Here is a 19879-nt window from a genome sequence, read left to right on the forward strand (position 1 = left end):
AATAAATCTTATCTGTGAATACAACTATATGCTATGTCTGTGAGTCTTTCTAATGAATCTCCTGACAAGTGTGAACACAGCTGAGAATTCAGAATTTTTTATTTTCTGCCCACAATAATGACCAAGAGGAAAGTGTTTCACAATTATTAGATTACTCAGAAGATGAAAACAAAGAGATAGACTGCACTATATTCTCTAACAATAATGGTGAAATGGGTCAAATAAGTGACATCTTAAACTGTCAGTCTCTAGATAGCTATATCATAAATGAATTTTCTCAAACTCAAGAACTGATAAATGAGGAATATATTTCTAAGGACAAAAAGGAAATATAGTATTCTCAACTAGTTAGCCATTGAACATGAAAGACTTCCAGACAGTATTTTGCAGCACGAACCTAGACCATTTCGCTCAAGGACATCGGATGATTTTCTGTAATCTTTTATGATATTTGTCTACCAAAATGTACTTTTTACAAAAAGGTTTGCTATATTTTAATTTTTATTGAAATTTCTAATAGTTGTTTTTCACTCTCTTTATTCTTAGTTCCATCAATTTTTCACAAAATGACTAAAAATATATTTTTAAAGGGTCTGTTGGACCCAGATGACAAACTGTGATGGCTATTTTTCCTGGCAAACTGAGGATTAAATAAACAAGAATGGACTGAAATTTTATAGATTAATAGAAAAATAATTAGTAACTTACTGAATTGATGGATATTGAATAGCTGTGACAATTCAAACACAATTCATAAGAACAGCTATTTGCAGAAGTAACCTATTCTAAGAAATTGCATACAAATACTGACTGAAAAGACCTAGAATATTTGGGTCCCTTCACAGGTATATCCTACGCTGGAAATACAGGGGAAGAGTCCAATGCTTGCTTTAAATCCTCACCCACCAAGCAACTTACTGTTGATAACCTAAATTCCTCTGTAGATTTTCTAACAGAGAAACAATGCCTTGCTAACTGAAAAGAATATTTGGTTTAAAAGCAGTTAGATCTCTCATTATGAACAAATAAATTGATTTTCTGATGGTAAAACAAGATTTCCACTGTTTTGGAGGTTTTCAGTTGCTTGTCTGTATAAGCCTGAACAGGCAGCTCCTCAAAGTTTCTATACCTGCAAATTAGGATCCCAGAAAGATTGGGCTAAATTATATGGCATTGGAAAGAAAGGTTTATATTCACTCTTTCCTGGGTAAGAACTTTTCTTGTTGATTTTTGCCTACATTCATCATAAATTATTTTTAAACATTTTTTATATTCTGAGTACCTGGAATCTGTCCTGTTAAACATTGCGTTCTTAAGAGGCCTTAACCTCTTATAAAAGCACAGATTAAGCAAGGAAAGGGGCTCAGTTTGATAGTTACTAACTTCTAAGAAGGTTAGCATAGTCAATTGTTAAACAGATATAAAAAAATAAAATATTTCTTTTAGATGATTACATATTTCTTTGAAAATGTCAAGGAGAGATGCTTGTAAACGTTATTTTACATAAAAAGTAAAGGGCACTCACCAATTTACCCCATCTGCTTCCACCCAAGCAAAGCGGTACTCATTGACCCGGAGCATCAGCTGTAAACACCCGGCCACGCACTGCACATACTGCGAACTCTGCACAAGAAGAAGTGTTGAGTTTTTAAATTGGGAAGCATTTAAAGTCATGCGATCAGACACACATTTCTAAATGAAAAGTCTGATTACCTACTGGAATTAGCATCTGAGCATCCAAAATTCCCTAATCTCTTTTAAAAAGTTAATCCTCATGTTTGCTTTAATCTCTACCTCTTAGAAATGAACAAGATTTGTCTCCTGAATTAAATCTACGCAAGTCAAGACTACTTAACACAGTTAGGGAAATCCGGAACAAAATAATTTATATTTGATACAGTTTGATAAATAAGCACATTGACTTACAATGTTTCACATATCCCTGAATAAAGATACTATGTATAGAGAATACTATTCCACATAATTACAGAACTATCAAAGAACAATAAAATTAACAAAAAGAAGAGTAAATACTTCAAGATAGGCCTATATGTAAATGACCTTGGACAAGTTCCTGAACTTTTTCAATATGAAATTTCTTCATCCTTATGAGAAAAACACTGCCAAGCACCCTGAATATTGTTAGATTTAAGAAAAATAATTTAGGCCAGGCACAGTGGTTCATGCCTGTAATCCTACCACTTTGGGAGGCTGAGGCGGGCAGATTTCCTGAGCTCAGGAGTTTGAGGCCAGGCCGGGCAACCTGGTGAAACCCCATCTCTACTAAAAATACAAAAAATTAGCTGGGCATGGTGGTGCACACCTGTAATCCCAGCTACTTGGGAGGCTGAGGCATGAGAATTGCTTGAATCCAGGAGGCAGAGGTTGCAGTGAGCCAAGATCACACCACTGCACTCCAGCCTGGATGACAGAGTGAGATTCTGTCTCAAAAAAAGTAAATAAATAAATAAATAAATAATCCATTTTACAACACAGCTAGACAAACATAGGAACTCAATAAATAAAAACTTTATTAAAAAACCCATATGCCATATAAAAAGTCTAATTAAACACTTGAAAAAAGACTATGATTTTTAAAACCATCAGTTCAATAACACTGTCCCTTAGAAATTGTGCTTAAACCTGAAACTTAAAATAAACAGGAGTAATACTCCCAGAAAGTTGCAAGCCCCTTCATTTTACCAAAGCTAATGGGAACATCTGACCTGGGCTTTTCCTTAAATATGTACAATAAGCCTTACGACTTTAAGAAGTAGAGAAAGGAGGCTGGGTGCGATGGCTCATGCCTGTGATCCAGCACTTTGGGAGGCCAAGGTGGGCAGATCACTTGAGCTCAGGAGTTCAAAACCAGCCTGGCCAACATGGCGAAACCCCATCTCCACTAAAAATACAAAAATTAGCCAGGCGTGGTGGCGCACACCTGCAATCCCAGCTACTCAGGAGGCTGAGGCAGGAGAGTCGCTTGAACCCAGGAAGCAGAGGTTGCAGTGAGGCAAGATCACGCCACTGCACTCCAGCCTGTGTGACAGAGTGAGACTCTATCTCAAAAAAAAAAAAAAAAAAGAAGAAGAAGAAGAGAAAGGAAAGGAAATTTCAGACAACAGCCTTCAAAATGAACATGCTAATTTCAAAAAGAATTTTTTAAGGAAAGAATCACAGGTGTTAAATAAATTCACAGAACCTAACATACATGATGCTACTAAACTTTGTTCCAATTTAAATACCATTCATAAAAACCTAACACTTCAAAGAAATTCCAGGCACTTTAATACAAAAACACAACAATATAAGTAAATTTGGTGGAACAGTCAAATGTATCAAGAAAAGGTGATCTTGGGTTGTACCTAAAAAGCAGTTAATTTAGTTCCACAAAGACACAATATATCTAGTAAATATAATTTGCCTGAAAACTCAAAACATTAGCAAAAATTAAAGACAGATAAATAGTACATTTTCAGCTCTAAAACAATATTCCATAATGAAAAAATATATATATTTTTTCCAATTAAGTCATCAGGTAGAAACTTTTTCTAAAGAAGAGGAATCCCATCTTTCCTGTTTAAAGAGATAACCAAGCAAGATTTCTAGACAAATGAATAAAAAGGCAACATAGAGCACCCTCTTCTCTTCCATTTACCATCAGTTTCCTCTCATCACAAAAATTCTTTGTTTCAGGGTAAGTCTTTCTTTTCTGTGGCTACTCACCATGCTATGTTGAAATACATAACACACTACAAGGATGGATTCTTTGTTGTTATTTATAGCTTCAGTATTCCCATTACAAATAAGCATATAAAAAGTGCTGGTCCTAAATCTGACATACTCTCTCCTATTGCACACTATCAGGCAGTAGCCATACCATTCCAGAGACTACTTTCATAGTATAGAGAGAAACAGCACTGGTAAATGATTAAATTACTGCCTTCAATTACGCAAAGTAGAGTGCATTACTTCCTGGTCTTTCACTTAAATTGAAGTTAAAGATGAAATAAAAATTTCCCCTTTTATGATACCAACAGCTTATTATTATGATACTCATTTTTTCAGAAGGGGAATCCAAGACATAAAAAGGTGATATCATTTGCTGAAATGAAAATACTGAGTTGGCCAGGCACAGTGGCTCACACCTGTAACCCCAGCACTTTCGGAGGCCGAGGAGGGCAAATCACTTGAGGTCAGAAATTTGAGACCAGCCTGGCCAACATGGCAAAGTCCTGTCTCTACTAAATATATAAAAAATAGCTGGGCAGGTGGCATGCACCTGTAGTCCCAGTTACTCAGGAGGGTCAGGCAGGAAAATTGCTTGAACCCAGGAGGTGGAGGTTGCAGTGAGCAGAGACGGCATCACTGAACTCCAGCCTGAGCAACAGAGTGACACCCTGTCTCAAAAAAAAAGAAAATAGTGAGTTAACCTTAGATTGGCACTAGAAGTCAACTCTCTTCATGCTTGAGCTAGTATTCTTTGTACTGTGCCAAGCATTCTGGGCTAAGAACTTGCTACAATATGCACTTTCTATGCAGTAAACCTCAATGGCAGAGAAAAACACTATTTTCACTTCTCAACACATTTAAGAGAATGTCATTTAGATAAATTCTTCAATGTTGCTGAAAATGCAAACTCTTACTATATTACAGTGAAAGTCACAACACAAAGATAATAGCAACTACAGTATTCACCCTCCTGGTGAATGTGCTCTCAGAGATCCATATACTACAGAATTACAAATTCAGTAGTTGAGGAACTGCAAAATAAGTAGGCAATAAAAGAAACATAAAAACATCAATGATACTGTATGTACAAAGTAAAACTAATGTTACAAAAATGTTTACAAATTTTCAATATTCATCTTCATAATGCTAGGATTTAAGTGCAAACTAAGTGAAAAAGAATAAAGACAGTATTCATCTACATTCTGGAATTGTCCACACTTGAGAAAACAAGTCTGCTTGGAGTAAAAGGCATCTGTTCCACAGATACATGGCGAAAATGCACAGCACGTTGGTATCAGTGGAGCACAAAGATGAACTTTTCAAACATACAATTGACTAAAATAAGTCCCAGAAAGCAGTTTTAAGTGAAATGAAAAGATGCTGATCAAAGTTCTAAAAGTAATTAATATGTTTCATGACTATTAAACTTTTCTTTTTCTCTTAAAACTAAAAGGTGATTGTATACGTGTGTATGTGTGATTTTTGCTTCAATATAGACACTTAAAAAAACACCGGACAATATCAAGTGTCAGTAAAGAACTGAAACAAATGGAATTGTCATACTTTGTTGAAGGACACACAAACTGAAAAAACAGGCAAGATCCACTAAAACTAAATTTACATACACCCCATTAATCAGCAATTCTATTCTAAAATTAGGTGCTGCAGACATAAAGGTATACATCTGCCAAAAGACATGTACAAGAATGTTCACAGCAAAATTATTCACAAGAGTCAAAAAACTAGAAGCAACCCAAATATCCATCAATAAGAGAATGAGTAATACTCATATAATGAAATACTACATTGCAATGAAAAAGAATTACTGCTAAATGCAATGAATAAATTTCATAGACACAATATTAAGCAAGAGAGCTCAGACACATAAGAATTTATACTGTATATGATTCCATTAAATGGAGTTCAAGATCAGACAACACTACTCTATGGTAATAGATGTCATAATAATGATAACCTTTGTGCGAGTTGAGGTGAAGGCAGTAGGAGGAATTATGAAGTATACATTTATCCCTCTGAACATTTAACATCTGTGCATTTTCCTTTATGTAAGTTATGACATAATTTAAAAAAAGAAATAGAGAAAAGATAGTAAAAGAGGAACAGAGAGGGAGAAGGACAGAGTGAACACTGGAACAGGAATCAGAAGTTTTGTCACATAATGTTGGGCAAATCACTTAACTTCTTGAAAACTGTTTTCTCGTTAGCAAAGAAAAAGAAAAATAGTATCATCTCTACCACTGGGAAAAATAAAAAAAAAACTGCTATGACACTGAAATTCAATTTCTATAAAACACTAAACAATTGTAAAATATACTATTATCATCAATGGTCAGGAATTAAAATACATATATATCCCAAGAATTCTCTTGAAGTTGGCTGATTAAAAGAGATCCTCTAGTCAACAGTCATAAAATACCTAAATTAAGATGGTTTTACCAAAAAAAAAAGTTTTGCTATTGGTTTACAAATTTATAAATCTTCAAAGTACTGCTTTCAATCTAATGTGCTTAATCCAGTAATTCAATTACATGACTAGTGGGAATCTTTATTACAGAAAAAAATTGGCATAACTAAAAAAAACGTGATTTTCTTTATAAATTATTGCTTTGCATGCAACTTCCAAGAACATAACTAATAAATACATAGTATTAGGTTAGCTTATCATTGTTATCAGTGCTATACTTTGAAAATGACATGTAAAAGAAAGTCTTATACTTAAATACTTTGCCAGTTAATTTTCTTTTGCATTTCAGAATATATCTTCAGGCAATCCTTCCAAAAATCAACACAAAGCCCATTTTATAATAAAGTGTTGAACAGCTCATGTAATTTACTGAATACTGTGCTGAAAGTGAAAATCATTAATGGTCATATGGATACCTGATGTACTATTTCTACCAAATGTATATGCTTTTCACACAACTGTGAAGTTGAAAAATCGTAAGTTGGACCATCGTAGGTCAAGGATGTCTGTAATTGCCTGTGAGTTACTCCAGGTCCCCACAAACTTCACAACTCACCAGCCAGAGCAGACTACAATTTAATAACAGGCCTGCAGTATGTGAATAACTGATATGGCCCACTGATTTCTGCTACTTAATCAGCACTTTTGATGGACTTATAATCAAAGCAGTAAAGAACTAAAGCAAAGAAGTCTTCCACCTCTTCTGAAGAGGTGACAAGTATTACATCAGCACAGCATTAAATGAAAAAGCCAAAGCAGTGAAACTAGCCTCCCATTAACAAGAATATTAGAACTGCCACAGAAAACAATTTAAGGAATCTGGTCAAAAGCCAAAAAAAAAACTAAGTCCTGGGCTGGGCATGATGGCTCACACCTGTAATCCCAGAAATTTGGGAGGCCGAGGTGGGCAGATTACCTGAGGTCAGGAGTTCGAGACCAGCCTGGCCAACATGGTGAAACCCCCATCTCTACTAAAAAAAAAAAAACTAAGTCCCTTTTCCTCTCAATCTAAAACACTGTTACTGCACACTAAAACACGGATGAATCTTGAAAACATTATGCTAAGTGAAGGAAGCCAGTCACAGAAGACCATGTATGATTTCATTTATATGGAATGTCCAAAAGAGGCAAATCCCAAGACAGAAAGTAGGTTAGTGGTTGCCAGGGCTTGGAGGCAAGAATAGGAATGGGGAAGACTGTTAATGTGTACAGGGTTGATTGGTTTGTTATTTCTGAGATGTTGAAATATTATGAAGTTAGATTGTGGTAATGGTTGCACAATTCTGTAAATTTATTAAAAATCACTGAACGGCAAAATGATGCATTTTATAGCATGTGAAATATATTTCAATAAGGCTCTTTTTAAAACTAAATAAAATTGAAAATTTACTTCCTCACTCACACCGGCAACACTCCCAAGGGCTCCAGAACCGCATATGGCTAGGGGCTGCCACAATGGACAGTACAGCTATCGTGAGCATTTCTAGCATCACAGAAAGTTCTACTGGACATGGATTGCTCCACTAAATCAAGAGGCAAGATGAAACAAGCAAGAAGGACCTGGCAACTTAAGTCACTACTAGAGACACAGCATTCATCTAGCAACTACTCATTCCAGACTGATTCTGCAGCACAAATCACAGAGAACAGGACACAGACACATGTGAGCTCTCTCATGAATCGTTCTCCTGCCTATGCATACTGTAAAAATGAAGCTAGGCAGGGGAAAAACGAAAACAGAGAAAGAAACAAATCCCCAGGTTCTTTCCAAATCTTCCAAAGTTTGTGAGGGAGTCACAGTATTCTTTCATAAGGGCATCAGCACAGCAATCCACTTCCACGCTGTCCTGCCTTCCTCAGAAGAAAAGACTTACAATTCATGTTTAAGAATCAGTGAACAACTCAGACAGTCTAAAGTAAGTACATATAATCTGATGTCTATTTTCACAATTAGGAGAAGACAAATAATGCACTTTAAGGAAATTCCACTTATCTAATGTCATTTAAATAAAAATGTTTCACTGGGCACAATGGCTCACGCCTATAATCCCAACACTTTGGAAGGCCAAGGTGGGTAGACTGCCTGAGCTCAGGAGTTCAAAGCCAGCCTGGACAACATAGTGAGACCTTGTCTCTACCAAAATACAAAAAAATTTAGCGGGGCATGGTGGCTCGTGCTTGTAGTCCCAGCTACTGGCGGGATGGGGGTCAGCGGTTGGTGGTGGCGGTTGGGCTGAGGCTGGAGGATCGCTTCAGCCTGGGAGGCAGAAGTTGCAGTGAGCTGAGATCACGCCACTGCACTCCAACCTGGGTGACAGAGTGAGACTCCATCTCAAAAAAAGAAATGTTTTTAATGATCCACTCATAACTTAAAATGATGCTTCTGAGGCGATTTTAAAAAGGTAAGACTGTTGAATCATGTTTATTTCACATTTTGCAGTGTAAAACTTGTTTTATACTGACATCAAGTGGCAATAATTTGTAATGCAGTTTACCAAACGGCTTTTCTCCACTCTGAAAAGATATGATTTAAAGATATGATACTGATACCTTAAAAAGTCTGAGTAAGCAATGCGACTTGAGGAATGCCTAAAGATGCAATTCCAACTCAGCTTCCTCACAAGTAATTCTCTAAGCAATCCATGTCTTCAGAGTCTCTGTGTGACCTCAGGCATATTGGTATGTTTTTCTGTTTGGTCTCACTACTCATCCATAAAATGTGGCTAATGATATGACCTACATTGAACAGGGAGTGTAAATATTCAAGGAGATGTAAATGTAAAGTAAGTGTCGGACACATAGTTAAGTGCTCAATGAATATTAGCTGCTAGATTAAGATTCCCCTATGGACACATAAGAATCAAAAGAAGGGCTGACACCCTACTCTCAATACATGGAGGTCTGCTTTTCAAGTAGACAGCCATCTAAAAAAGTAACAACTTCAGGAAGAGTCCAAAAATATGTTCAGGGTTGAGAGTCACTAAAGGAAAGAAGGTAGGAAACCAAAGGCCATCTTTTCCTAACTCATAATCACTCCTGATGTGAATTCCATTTGGGATGTGTATGAATCTACCAGGTAAACCACTTAGACCAACACACCGCCAATTCAATTAATTTTTTTTTCCTAATACACTGCACAGAAAATAGCAAAATAAGGATGTCATGTCAGCAGAGTTTGCATTTCCTTATTTAAGCTTTAATAACTTAAAATACTTTGACAACCACTTAAATAAGTTTGTAAGTCTAAAATAAGCTAAATAATTTTTCAAACCGGTAGAAATTCAAGTCACATGAAATGAAGATTCCCAATTTAAGCAAAATAAAGATTCTCAATGTAAACATCTGCTTCTGATTGAGAAATGAGACTTCTTACCCACGATTTCCTCAGCCCACCATGGCCCCAGGATCGCGCATCTAGTTCTCACCTTGTTCTGATTCCACTTTAGAAGGCTAATAGCCATTTTCTGGCCTAACATATGAGTCATCAAACACTTCAGCCCATGCTCCAAGAGAAGCCCAGCTTCAAAATAGATTTTGCTGCCATCTAAGGTCTTGGACATTCATTCAGATTATGGGAGTACCAGTAACCAATACGGATATTAGATGGCTCCTACAGAGCTTCACTTGGGTCTATTGCAGGCAGGTTACAGAAACTACCCTCTGAAGATGCTTCCTAGTTTCCTAGTGATACTTTCAACAAAGGAAGCTGGACGCACTTCTGTTTCTGTCTCCGTTTTCCCTATCTTTCTATCAACTGGCTCTCATCATGAACATCGTTAACTTGTCCAAACTTACTTCCAATTCCTGAGCTATTCCTAGAGCACAGCAAAGTTCAGCCATTCCCAAATGGAAAACATAACTTAGGCCAAGAAAGGAACTCGGGGAGCCATAATTAGTCTTAACCTTTAACCTTTCGGCTCTACAAAAACGTGGAAAGAAGGCCTGGCGTGGTGGCTCATGCCTGTAATCCCAGCACTTTGGGAGGCCAAAGCAGGCGGATCACGAGGTCAAGGGATCGACACCATTCTGGCCAATTTGGTGAAACCTCGTCTCTACTAAAAATACAAAAATTAGCTGGGTGTGGTGGCAGGCACTTATAGTCCCAGCTACTCGGGAGGCTGAGGCAGGAGAATTACTTGAACCTGCGAGGCAGAGGTTGCAGTGAGCCGAGATCACACCACTGCACTCTAGCCTGGTGACAGAGTGACATTCCGTCTCAAAAAAAATAAAAAATAAAAAATGTGGAAAGAGATTAGTCAAAAAAGAAAAAAAGTCAAGCAAGGGGCTGGCTACCATGTAGCCCCACATAAAGCCTTGAGCTTCACAGTACAGCAGTCGGTTTTAGTGCCATCAAGGAACTCAACTTCTTGGCCAGGTGTGGTGGCTCACACCTGTAATCCTAGCACTTTGGGAGACCAAGGCAGGCAGATTACTTGAGGTCAGGAGTTCAAGACCAGCCTGGCCAACATGACGAAACTCCATCTCTACTAAAAATACAAAAATTAGCCAGGTGAGGTGGCGCATGCCTATAATCCCAGCTACTCAGGAGGCTGAGGCAGGAGAATCACTTGAATCCGGGAGGCAGAGGTTGCAGTGAGCTGAGATTGTGCCACTGCACTCCAGCCTGGGGGATAGAGCTAGACTCTGTCTCAAAAAATAAATAAATAAATAAAAGTAACTGAACTTCTTTCAAATGTTTGACGCTTTTGTTCACCTGTTGATTAGACAGATATTAGACAGTTTATTCAGATAACTGAAGTTTAAAGAAAAAACTTTATGATTATTTGCTCCAGTTGTGCTTCTGAATTCAGATTTTTGCTTTGATTCTCAGGTCTGAAACAAAAGTTGCCTGGAAAAAACAGCAACGGGAAAGAACAAGTCTTATGTCTACCACAGAAAAGATGATCTCCACAGACCATCAATATTTATATATAGTTTATAATACAATTAACCTAACTGGAGGTGACCATGGATTTATAGTTGGGGAACTAGTAAACACCTTCAAAATTTTAAGTGTATATGACTCAAAATAATTTCTTTTGGGGATGTTTAGGAGGCCAGTGAAGGAATATACTTACATCACTTGAAGAGACTGTTCCTGTTTCAACAGCAACACCGCTACCACGCAGTTTCTATTATGAAATAAATAACTCATTATTTAGTTTTGTTTTGATTTTATCCTAATGTATCAGCTTACAAAAGGGAGCTAAGCAAATTTTCCCCCTAATTCTATGTAATAATTTTTCCCCTATAATTTTATTCCTAATCTTACTCAATAAAAAGCAAGGGGATGACATAAAATGTTCTAAATATCGTTACACTCTTCCAGATAATATATTAATCAGTAAGTAGCTAAAAATGGAACAATAATAAACTGACTACTAAGCTCCAGGTAAATTTCATGGGTAAAGCTAGTGCAAATTTCCAAGTCTTAAGATTTACTTACTGAATTGTTTTTCCAGTAAGATGACTGCCTTAAACTGAACTATCCACACTATATTCTGTAGCAAAGCTTTCAAAAACAGGTGCCTGATGTCAGGAAGGTACAATATGCGACTTGGTTATCCACAGCAAAGCTAATGAATTATAATGACAATCAAAATCTCAAATGTCATAGAGAAATGACAAAGAAAATTTAAAGAAAGGCAGAGGCTGAAAGTGCAAGAGAAAAGCAATAACTAATTTCTGAAAGGAAATATTTATTTTGTTTTATTCAATAACTACTATCTACGAACTGCAGGCATAAGTCCCCACAACCCAAGTGCAACACTCCAAACTACCCAAAAAGGCTTTAAAGGCCACTATAAGGTCAAAGAACAAAACATCTAAACTTGCAGCTAACTTGGACTTTCGAAAGTTTATTTCTATTAGAATCATGAAATTGTGATACTTTTTGTGATAGAGAAAAACACTTGTGACAGAGAAAAAAGAGACACTCCAGATGTAGCACTATCACATGACAATTGAGCAAAGTAGCAAGTAATACCACAAATAATTGTTACTTTTTAAAACGAAGAGTCTAGATTTTAATCATGATAGAAGGCTATGAAGAAGTGCCTGCCCACAGCAAGAGGGACAGTGCAATGAGAGCCAGGCAGAAGCAGTAGCCAGACTAAGAAGCAAGGCCAGGCTAAGCCTGGGTACCCTGAAGAGGTCCCCTGCAGCAGAAGGACCCGCAAAGCAGAGGCATTGCACAATTTAAAGTCCACAACTTAAAGCCAAAGACTCTGTGATAAAAAGAGTGCACTAAAAAGATGCAGAAAATACTTAAAGAGCCTTTATGTATAAAAAGTTCAATTCTAATGAAAACTATTCTAGACATTGAAATATTTACTTCCACTAGTGATGAGAGAAATATTCCTCCCAGTTGTTGGACATCGTTACAAGCATAGTCAATCATTCCAGAAGTGACAGTCACCTCAGAGGCACAGTGTATATGTTATTCCTAGGAGGAAAAGTCTAAGGTAGAAGTGCCCAAAAAGCTAGTAGCATGCCACGGCATCCATTCTTCCCTACCAATTTTCATTTTATGAATTCAGCTACAGAGCCTTATTACCACTATACCTGAAAGCTAACCTTACCGCAGAATGAAGTTTTGTTTTTGTGGGGTTTTTGTTGTTGTTGTTGTTTTGTTTTTTGAGACAAGAGTCTCATACTGTCACTCAGGGTGGAGTGCAGTGGCACGATCACAGCTCACTGCAGCCTCAACCTCCTCAGGCTCAGGTGATCCTTCTGCCTCAGCCTGCTGAGTAGCTGGAACTACAGGTGTGCACCACCACACCCGGCTAATTTTTCTATTTTTCGTAAAGGCAGGGTTTTGCCATGTTGCCCAGGCTGGTCTCAAACTCCTGGGCTCAAGTAATCGGCCTGCCTCGGCCTCCCAAAGTGCTAGGATTACAGGCATAAGCCACCACACCAGGCCTGGAATGAAGTTTATTCAAGGGGAGAGATCATTTCAAAGCAGGAAAAAATGGAGAGGTGTATCCTATTTAACTAACATTCTGATCCCAACCAATATGCTACATTTAGAAATTGTAAATCTCACTTTCACAAGCATGTTTCTTACATGTTTTAAATAGTTTGTTTTTGAAATATCTCACAAATTCAATAAAATGGTCGCTCTTGTAAAAACACTTTTTAAAACCAAGCCCCAAACCAGTTAAAATTGATGCTATTAACATAAAAAAGATTTTGATCAAGAAACTCTAAAATATCTCTATCCAAATACAAATGGCAATTAGGCTCCCCTTAAAAAGGCAGGCAACAAGACAAAAAGTAAATCTAAGCAAAATATGATGTCTTTCTTATGCCTCAAAACTAAAATCTATTAAAATAATAAAGTCACCTGAAATCTAAATGGCAACTTTCAAAAAATTTCAAATAGACATTTATTTGTAATCTAACAACCTACCAATATTGTTTCTCCTGGTCCCATTCCTCCTCTAGGTCACCCTCACATCAAAATCTCATTCCCTTCTACCTTTTCATCTCCAGAATCCTCCTCCCCTGTCCACCTTCAGTTCTCACCTCTTTTGAGTATCAATCCCACCAAACTTCTTCATACCTACACTTCATCCCTGTGAGCCTGAAACTAACACTCCACAGAGCCATCATTCGTGTCCTATCTTTTGCCCTGTTCTGAGGAAACATGAAGACAAAACAGAAAACTTGTCATTTTCCAAGCCATTACACCTGCAGGCTATTTTCCTCCATGAAGACATAGAGCTAGAAAGGCCTGCAAGCAACCAACATGACCAGTAGGTTCGTTAGGCCTAACTAATCCCACCCTGAAACTGTGAAATTGTGAGAACGAGCCACTGTGTGGGACAGTGTCCTTTCGCAGCTGGACCAGGTAGCCCCAGGCTCACCCAGAGGCAGCTGGAAGCATGGGAGGGACTTGGCCAGACAAGGACAAGCAGGTTAGCTAATAATGATCTAGAACATGCTGTTTGCAGTTTGAAATGCCCCTGGTGGCACCCAGGACCAGTTTGTTTATTAGTGTAATCGGTTAGACAGCTTAGCCTGGTTATGTAAGCAAAAGGGCACAAAAGATCTAACTCGAAACTTTCAGAGAGCTCTCCAAAAACCAAGATTTCTCACACAAATCTTGGTGGTTCACAATCCTGGGGCAGCCGAGGGAGCTGCGCCTGGAAATCTCTCGGCCCGAGGCATGCTCTCTCCTGCTGTACCGTTTCTTTTCCTTTATCGAAGCCTCACACGCATGTGCTCTTTGGAGCTGTGTGGGTCCTTTCAGTTCTCCAGCCTGTATCATGTTGGCAGCCACCTAGAAGAAAGGTACTCCCTGACCCCTGAAAAGCATGAATAAGAAACCCCAAGTGGCAGAAAAGACAGAAAGGATTGAAATGAAGCCAGTCAAAGAAAGAAAAAGCAAAGCACACTACCATATCTGAGAGTAGTTTGGTTTGTCAAGTTCAAAATGGCATTATTTTAATAAAACATTTTTGTAATTTAACATATTTACTATAAATAGCTTAAAAGAACATGGATGTTATATTCCTTTCAAAGGTACTTTAAAAAAATTACCTGTGAACTCAGTTGAGTTTTTATCCAATTGAAATAGTAATTTAAGTCACTGCCTTCCATCAATTCTTTTCCCCAAGCTGCTAACTTGGCAATAATTCTTGCTGCCTGAAAACAAATGAGAAATACATTTAACGCAACATTAATTCTAAAAATCACATCATATACCTTAAAAAAGGATTTGTAACAATTTTGCTACACAATTTCTTAACACTCAACCCCTCTAAAAATAATAGTTCATATTTCATTTTTTAAAATATATTTTAAAACAAACATTAAAAATATATTTTTAAATATTTCCATCAAAGTGAACCCAAATTAGCTGGGTCTTAGGAATTTCTTGACACTCCCTGTATTATTCTGAGTTTCAAAAGTAAGATTGGAATTCATTATATGACCAGCAAAAAACAGAACACAAAAATCTTTCTTAGAAGCAGACTGTCACCAAACCACTTGCCAGAATTCTAAGCGATCTCTTCAACAAACTGCCAGCCTCTCCCACACTCATTCCAAGCCACTTGGAAGTTCTAATACTTAAAAATCCATTTCTTAGGATAATATACATCCTAGGTATTAGTCATCTCTCCCAATATAAACAAATATCCTTTCTCCTCAAAGATTTCTCCATTTTCTTCAAGCTATAAAACTAACCATTTTTAAAATTAAATAGGCAATATAAAATACTAGTTCTCCACACACAAACCAATTTAATAAATATTCTATCAGTACTGAGAGCAAATCACTGTCTTAAAACTCCAAATCATTCAGCAATAATTCATCCCAGTAGAGAATGAAAGGCTACACTAGCTAACCTCGAAATAATTTTCTGTGCTGGTAGACTCATGTTTGTTCTTACATTTGAATACAGCAAACCAGACTGACAGGTACACTTCCAAGGTCAGAATGTCAGACATTTAAGTGTTCTGGTGTATTTGGAATTCTACAACATAGGGACTAACGGGGGCGCCTTTACTTGCTCATTGAGTTGTGACATGCTGAGGTTTTCACATGCCCAGCTAAATGAATTTATAAATACATTATCTAGTTTAAACTCATCTTACTGTCACAAAATAGACAACTGACTTAAAAAGATTACTGTTAGGAGGCCAAGGATTGAAAATATTATCAGCAGTGCATGCACAAGACAAAGGAAGAAGAGCATAAGCTAGCATAAGCTGTTTATCAGCACATGGTAAACCAATGGGAGTCTGCCCCTCAGAATGTGAAAGATTGGCCAAAAGTAAATGAAATCACCAAGAAGTTAACATGGATTTGGCTGCACAGTAATAATGAACCATTCCCTAAGTGTATATTTGTTTAATGTATTTGTCAGTTTTGTTGTTATACCATTAGGAGGACATTTAAACCAAACAGTGAAGACAACAAGCCTCCACAATTTTAAAGAGGGAAATATATTACTGGCTTTTTAAAAAGTAGTCTTTAAAATACAGTTTATTTCATCAGTCCTCCTTAATTTCTATAGATATTTATAGATATTTCATAATGTCCACAACATATAAATATACTATATGAATACAATATGTAACTATACTGTATGAATACATATACATGTGGAAGGAGGGAGGGGGGAGCGAGATAACATACATGTTCAATTTTCACTGCCAGTGGCCCTTGATTTGAAAACTTTAAAAACATCTATTGAAACAAGCAGCCTCTGGAGCTACCACATGTCCCCCAACAGCTCCTGCCATCTCCAGCCCGTAGCCCACTCTCCAGTGGAAAGAGAGAAGGCTTATTTGTACAAAGGTGTATTCTCTCGATCCTGCTTTCAGATTCCATGAAAAATTCTTCAGTACTAGGGCTTCCAAACATAGCCTAAGTTTAAAACAGGATTGTAGGCTGGGTGCAGTGGTTCACGCCTGTAATCCCAGCACTCTGGGAGGCCGAGGCAGGTGGATCACAAGGTCAGGAGTTCAAGACCAGCCTGGCCAACATGATGAAATCCCGTCTCTACTAAAAATACAAAAATTAGCCGGGCATGGTGGCGCATGCCTGTAATCCCAGCTACTCAGGAGGCTGAGGCAGGAGAATCGCTTGAACCCGGGAGGCGGAGGTTGCAGTGAGCCGAGATCGAGCAATTGCACTTCAGTCTGGCAACAGAGTGAGACTCTGTCTCAAAAAAAAAAAAAAAACAAGGGTGTATTTAAGATATTGAAAAGCAATCAGGTAATTACTTAAAAATGAAACACAGTAGCTGCTTCGAAGTAAAATTTAATTTCTATATAGTAAAATGTGGTTAACCTCACTACAAACACTGAAGAGCTGTTTACATGTGAGAATTCTCCACAGGCTTTGATGCACTCCTTGTAGTCTACAAAACCTTAACTGCATCAGAGCAACCCTATCTCCCTCCAAATCCCAATGTCCTTTCTCTACTGAACACCAATATGGAAAGCTAATGTCATAGTAGTTACCCCTATGGGAACGGACAGGTTACTATGTCATAAAAGGCCCAGGTTTCTTTCTTACCTGAATGAGAATGTAATCACAATTCTGTCAATTTTAAAATAATAATAAAACAAAAATTTTAAAATAAAAACCTTTCTTCTTTGTATTTAAAATATATATATATATATATATCCAGCTGGGTGCAGTGGCTCACACCTGTAATCCCAGCACTTTGGGAGGCCAAGGCAGGCGGATTGCTTGAGCCCTAAAGTCCAAGACCAGCCTAGGCAACATAGTGAGACCCTCTCTCTTTAAAAAAATTTAAAAAAAAGAATCCAATCAATTCAAAATTTACCATATGAACAGTAAAAGGATCCTGGCGATTCAACATTGGCAGAAAGTAGGGCCACGCAGTGTTCTTGCTACATCTTGCATAGTCAAAGAAAATGCTAACACGCTGATGATTTTCCTAAAAAAGAAAAGAAACGATATCACCACTCAGAACATATTTTGCTAAAGAATGTAACGATTGTGCACCACTTCTCAACCTCCCATCAGTCTGTGTTCTTTTTTCAGTGTGTGTGTATGTGTGATTTGTCTGTCATTATTACTATGGGGCAGGGGGTAGGGATGGTAGTAGGGACAGATATTTTACTAAAAAAATCACCTTTAATGATTATGATTATTTTAAATCACAAAGTGTAAGACCACAAGTTACAGTTCTCGGCCTGCACCTCTGACCTGCTACTCCCAATGTAACAGGTCTAAACCCACCACCGATACCCAAGTGTGAGCACCTGGCTGCCACATGAGGGAAATAAAAATCAGAAAGGGAGCAGGAAGAGCACAAATTAGGTCTAGATGCACCTCGAACTACTAACAAATAGGCAAGGGAAACAGGGAATTAAATGAATCGCAAATGTTCAAGTTACTTCTTAGCATATCATGGTAGAAAACTTGGGATAAAGACAGCAGAAAACAGCATATACTACCAGTGGACATAGGATCTGAGCAAGAGAAAATTCTTAGTTCCAATCATTAAAACTTCACCTCTCATCTAAATTTTCTCTATCACTGGCTGAGATCCACTTTCTGGTTCATTATGTGAATACAGTTGTTAAATAGCAATTACTTTTTTTAAAATTTTTTTACTACACTACCATATCAGCAGTGGTAATACTTTTTCTGATTAAACTTTTATTAATTTATTATTTATTTTATTTCCATAGGTTACTCAGGAACAGGTGGTATTTGTTATGTAAGTTCTTTAGTGGTGATTTGTGGGTCATAATACTTTTTAAAAGCACAAATAACCACAAAAACAAAAAATTCCTATTTTCAGATTAACATTTAATTATTTTTAAATACAGTGGGTTTTTTTGGTTAATATTGGTCTACACTAATAATTACCCATCGAGGAATAATAGCCTACTATCTCCTTAGGTAATGAGTCATTATTGTTTAGAATAACAATTGAAATAGTTGTGATAATGATTTTATCAAGGAATCCAAAATTCAGATGAGCCATCATTGCTTCATTGGTAGAGGTATCCAGGTTACAGACCTTTAAGAGAATATGGATAAAGAAATCCTTCCGGTCAGGTACACTTAGCAACTGCTGTTGATATCCATGCAAAGAAAACAATTTGATCCTCAAAATCATGTGCTAAAAACTAAGCACGTGAGGAAACACAAGCAATTCTGTCCAAAAGCATTTTGTTCAGAAGGGATAAGGATGAAATGACAGGATTAAAAATAGAAAAAAAAAATTATTATAAATAGCACAGGGAATTATGATAAAGGTATATATAAACTTTTCCATGTAACTAAAATTTTACAAATAAAATCAATTGCTAAACTGTAACGAGGGCCAGGTGCAGTACCTCACACCTGTAATCCCAGCACTTTGAGAGGCCAAATGGGAGGGCTGCTTGAGCCCAGGAGTTCAAGACCAGCCTAGGCAACATAGTGATATCCCATCTCTACAAAAAAATAAAAAATTAGCCAGGTGTGGTGGCACACATCTATGGTCCCAGCTACTCAAGAAACTGAGGTGGGAGGATCACTTGAGCCCAGGAGTTCAAGGCTGCAGCGAGCTGTGATCACACTACTGCACTTTAGCCTGGGTGACACAGTAAGACCCTGTCTCAAGAAAACAAAAATAAAATTAAAAAAATAAAAATATATACATTGGTTCAGGCACAGTGGCTCACGCCTGTAGTCCCAGCATTTTAGGAGGCTAAGACAAGCAGATACCTTGAGGTCAGGAGTTCGAGACCAGCCTGGCCAACATGGTGAAACCCCATCTCTACTGAAAATGCAAAAATTAGCCGGGCGTGGTGGCATGTGCCTGTAGTCTCAGCTACTTCGGAAGCTGAGGCAGGAGAATCACTTGAACCTGGTGGGTGGAGGTTACAGTGAGCTGAGATCATGCCACTGCACTCCAGCCTTAGTGACAGAGCAAGACTCTATCTCAAAAAAAAAAAAAAAAAAAAAAAAAGCATATACACACACACACACACACACACTGTATATACATACATACGAAGTATATATATATACTTTGTATATATATCGTGTATATATAGTGTACATATATATACATTTGTATACACAAAGTATATATATATGCTTTGTATACAAAGTGTGTGTGTGCATATATATATATATATATATATATATATATATATGCACACACACATAACATACATA

The 19879-nt window shown here is 37.4% G+C and overlaps 1 protein-coding gene across 2 annotated transcripts in view; it reads right to left on the reverse strand.

Annotated features, from left to right (window-relative positions):
• ATP6V1H (ATPase H+ transporting V1 subunit H) overlaps positions 1–19879 on the reverse strand; it is a 145584-nt gene that overhangs the window by 102203 nt on the left and 23502 nt on the right. Inside the window, exons 5-8 of one of the 2 annotated variants that reach the window (XM_003255956.4) lie at positions 17523–17636; positions 14762–14866; positions 11296–11349; positions 1526–1623 (exon numbers count right to left, since the gene is read on the reverse strand). In XM_003255956.4, coding sequence (XP_003256004.1) covers positions 1526–1623; positions 11296–11349; positions 14762–14866; positions 17523–17636 — 371 coding nt within the window. The remainder of the gene's footprint in view (positions 1–1525; positions 1624–11295; positions 11350–14761; positions 14867–17522; positions 17637–19879) is intronic. The other variant, XM_003255957.4, reaches the window with a different exon arrangement.

This window comes from Nomascus leucogenys, chromosome 16, assembly GCF_006542625.1.
Source record: "Nomascus leucogenys isolate Asia chromosome 16, Asia_NLE_v1, whole genome shotgun sequence".
In the NCBI taxonomy this organism is placed as follows: Eukaryota; Metazoa; Chordata; class Mammalia; order Primates; family Hylobatidae; genus Nomascus; species Nomascus leucogenys.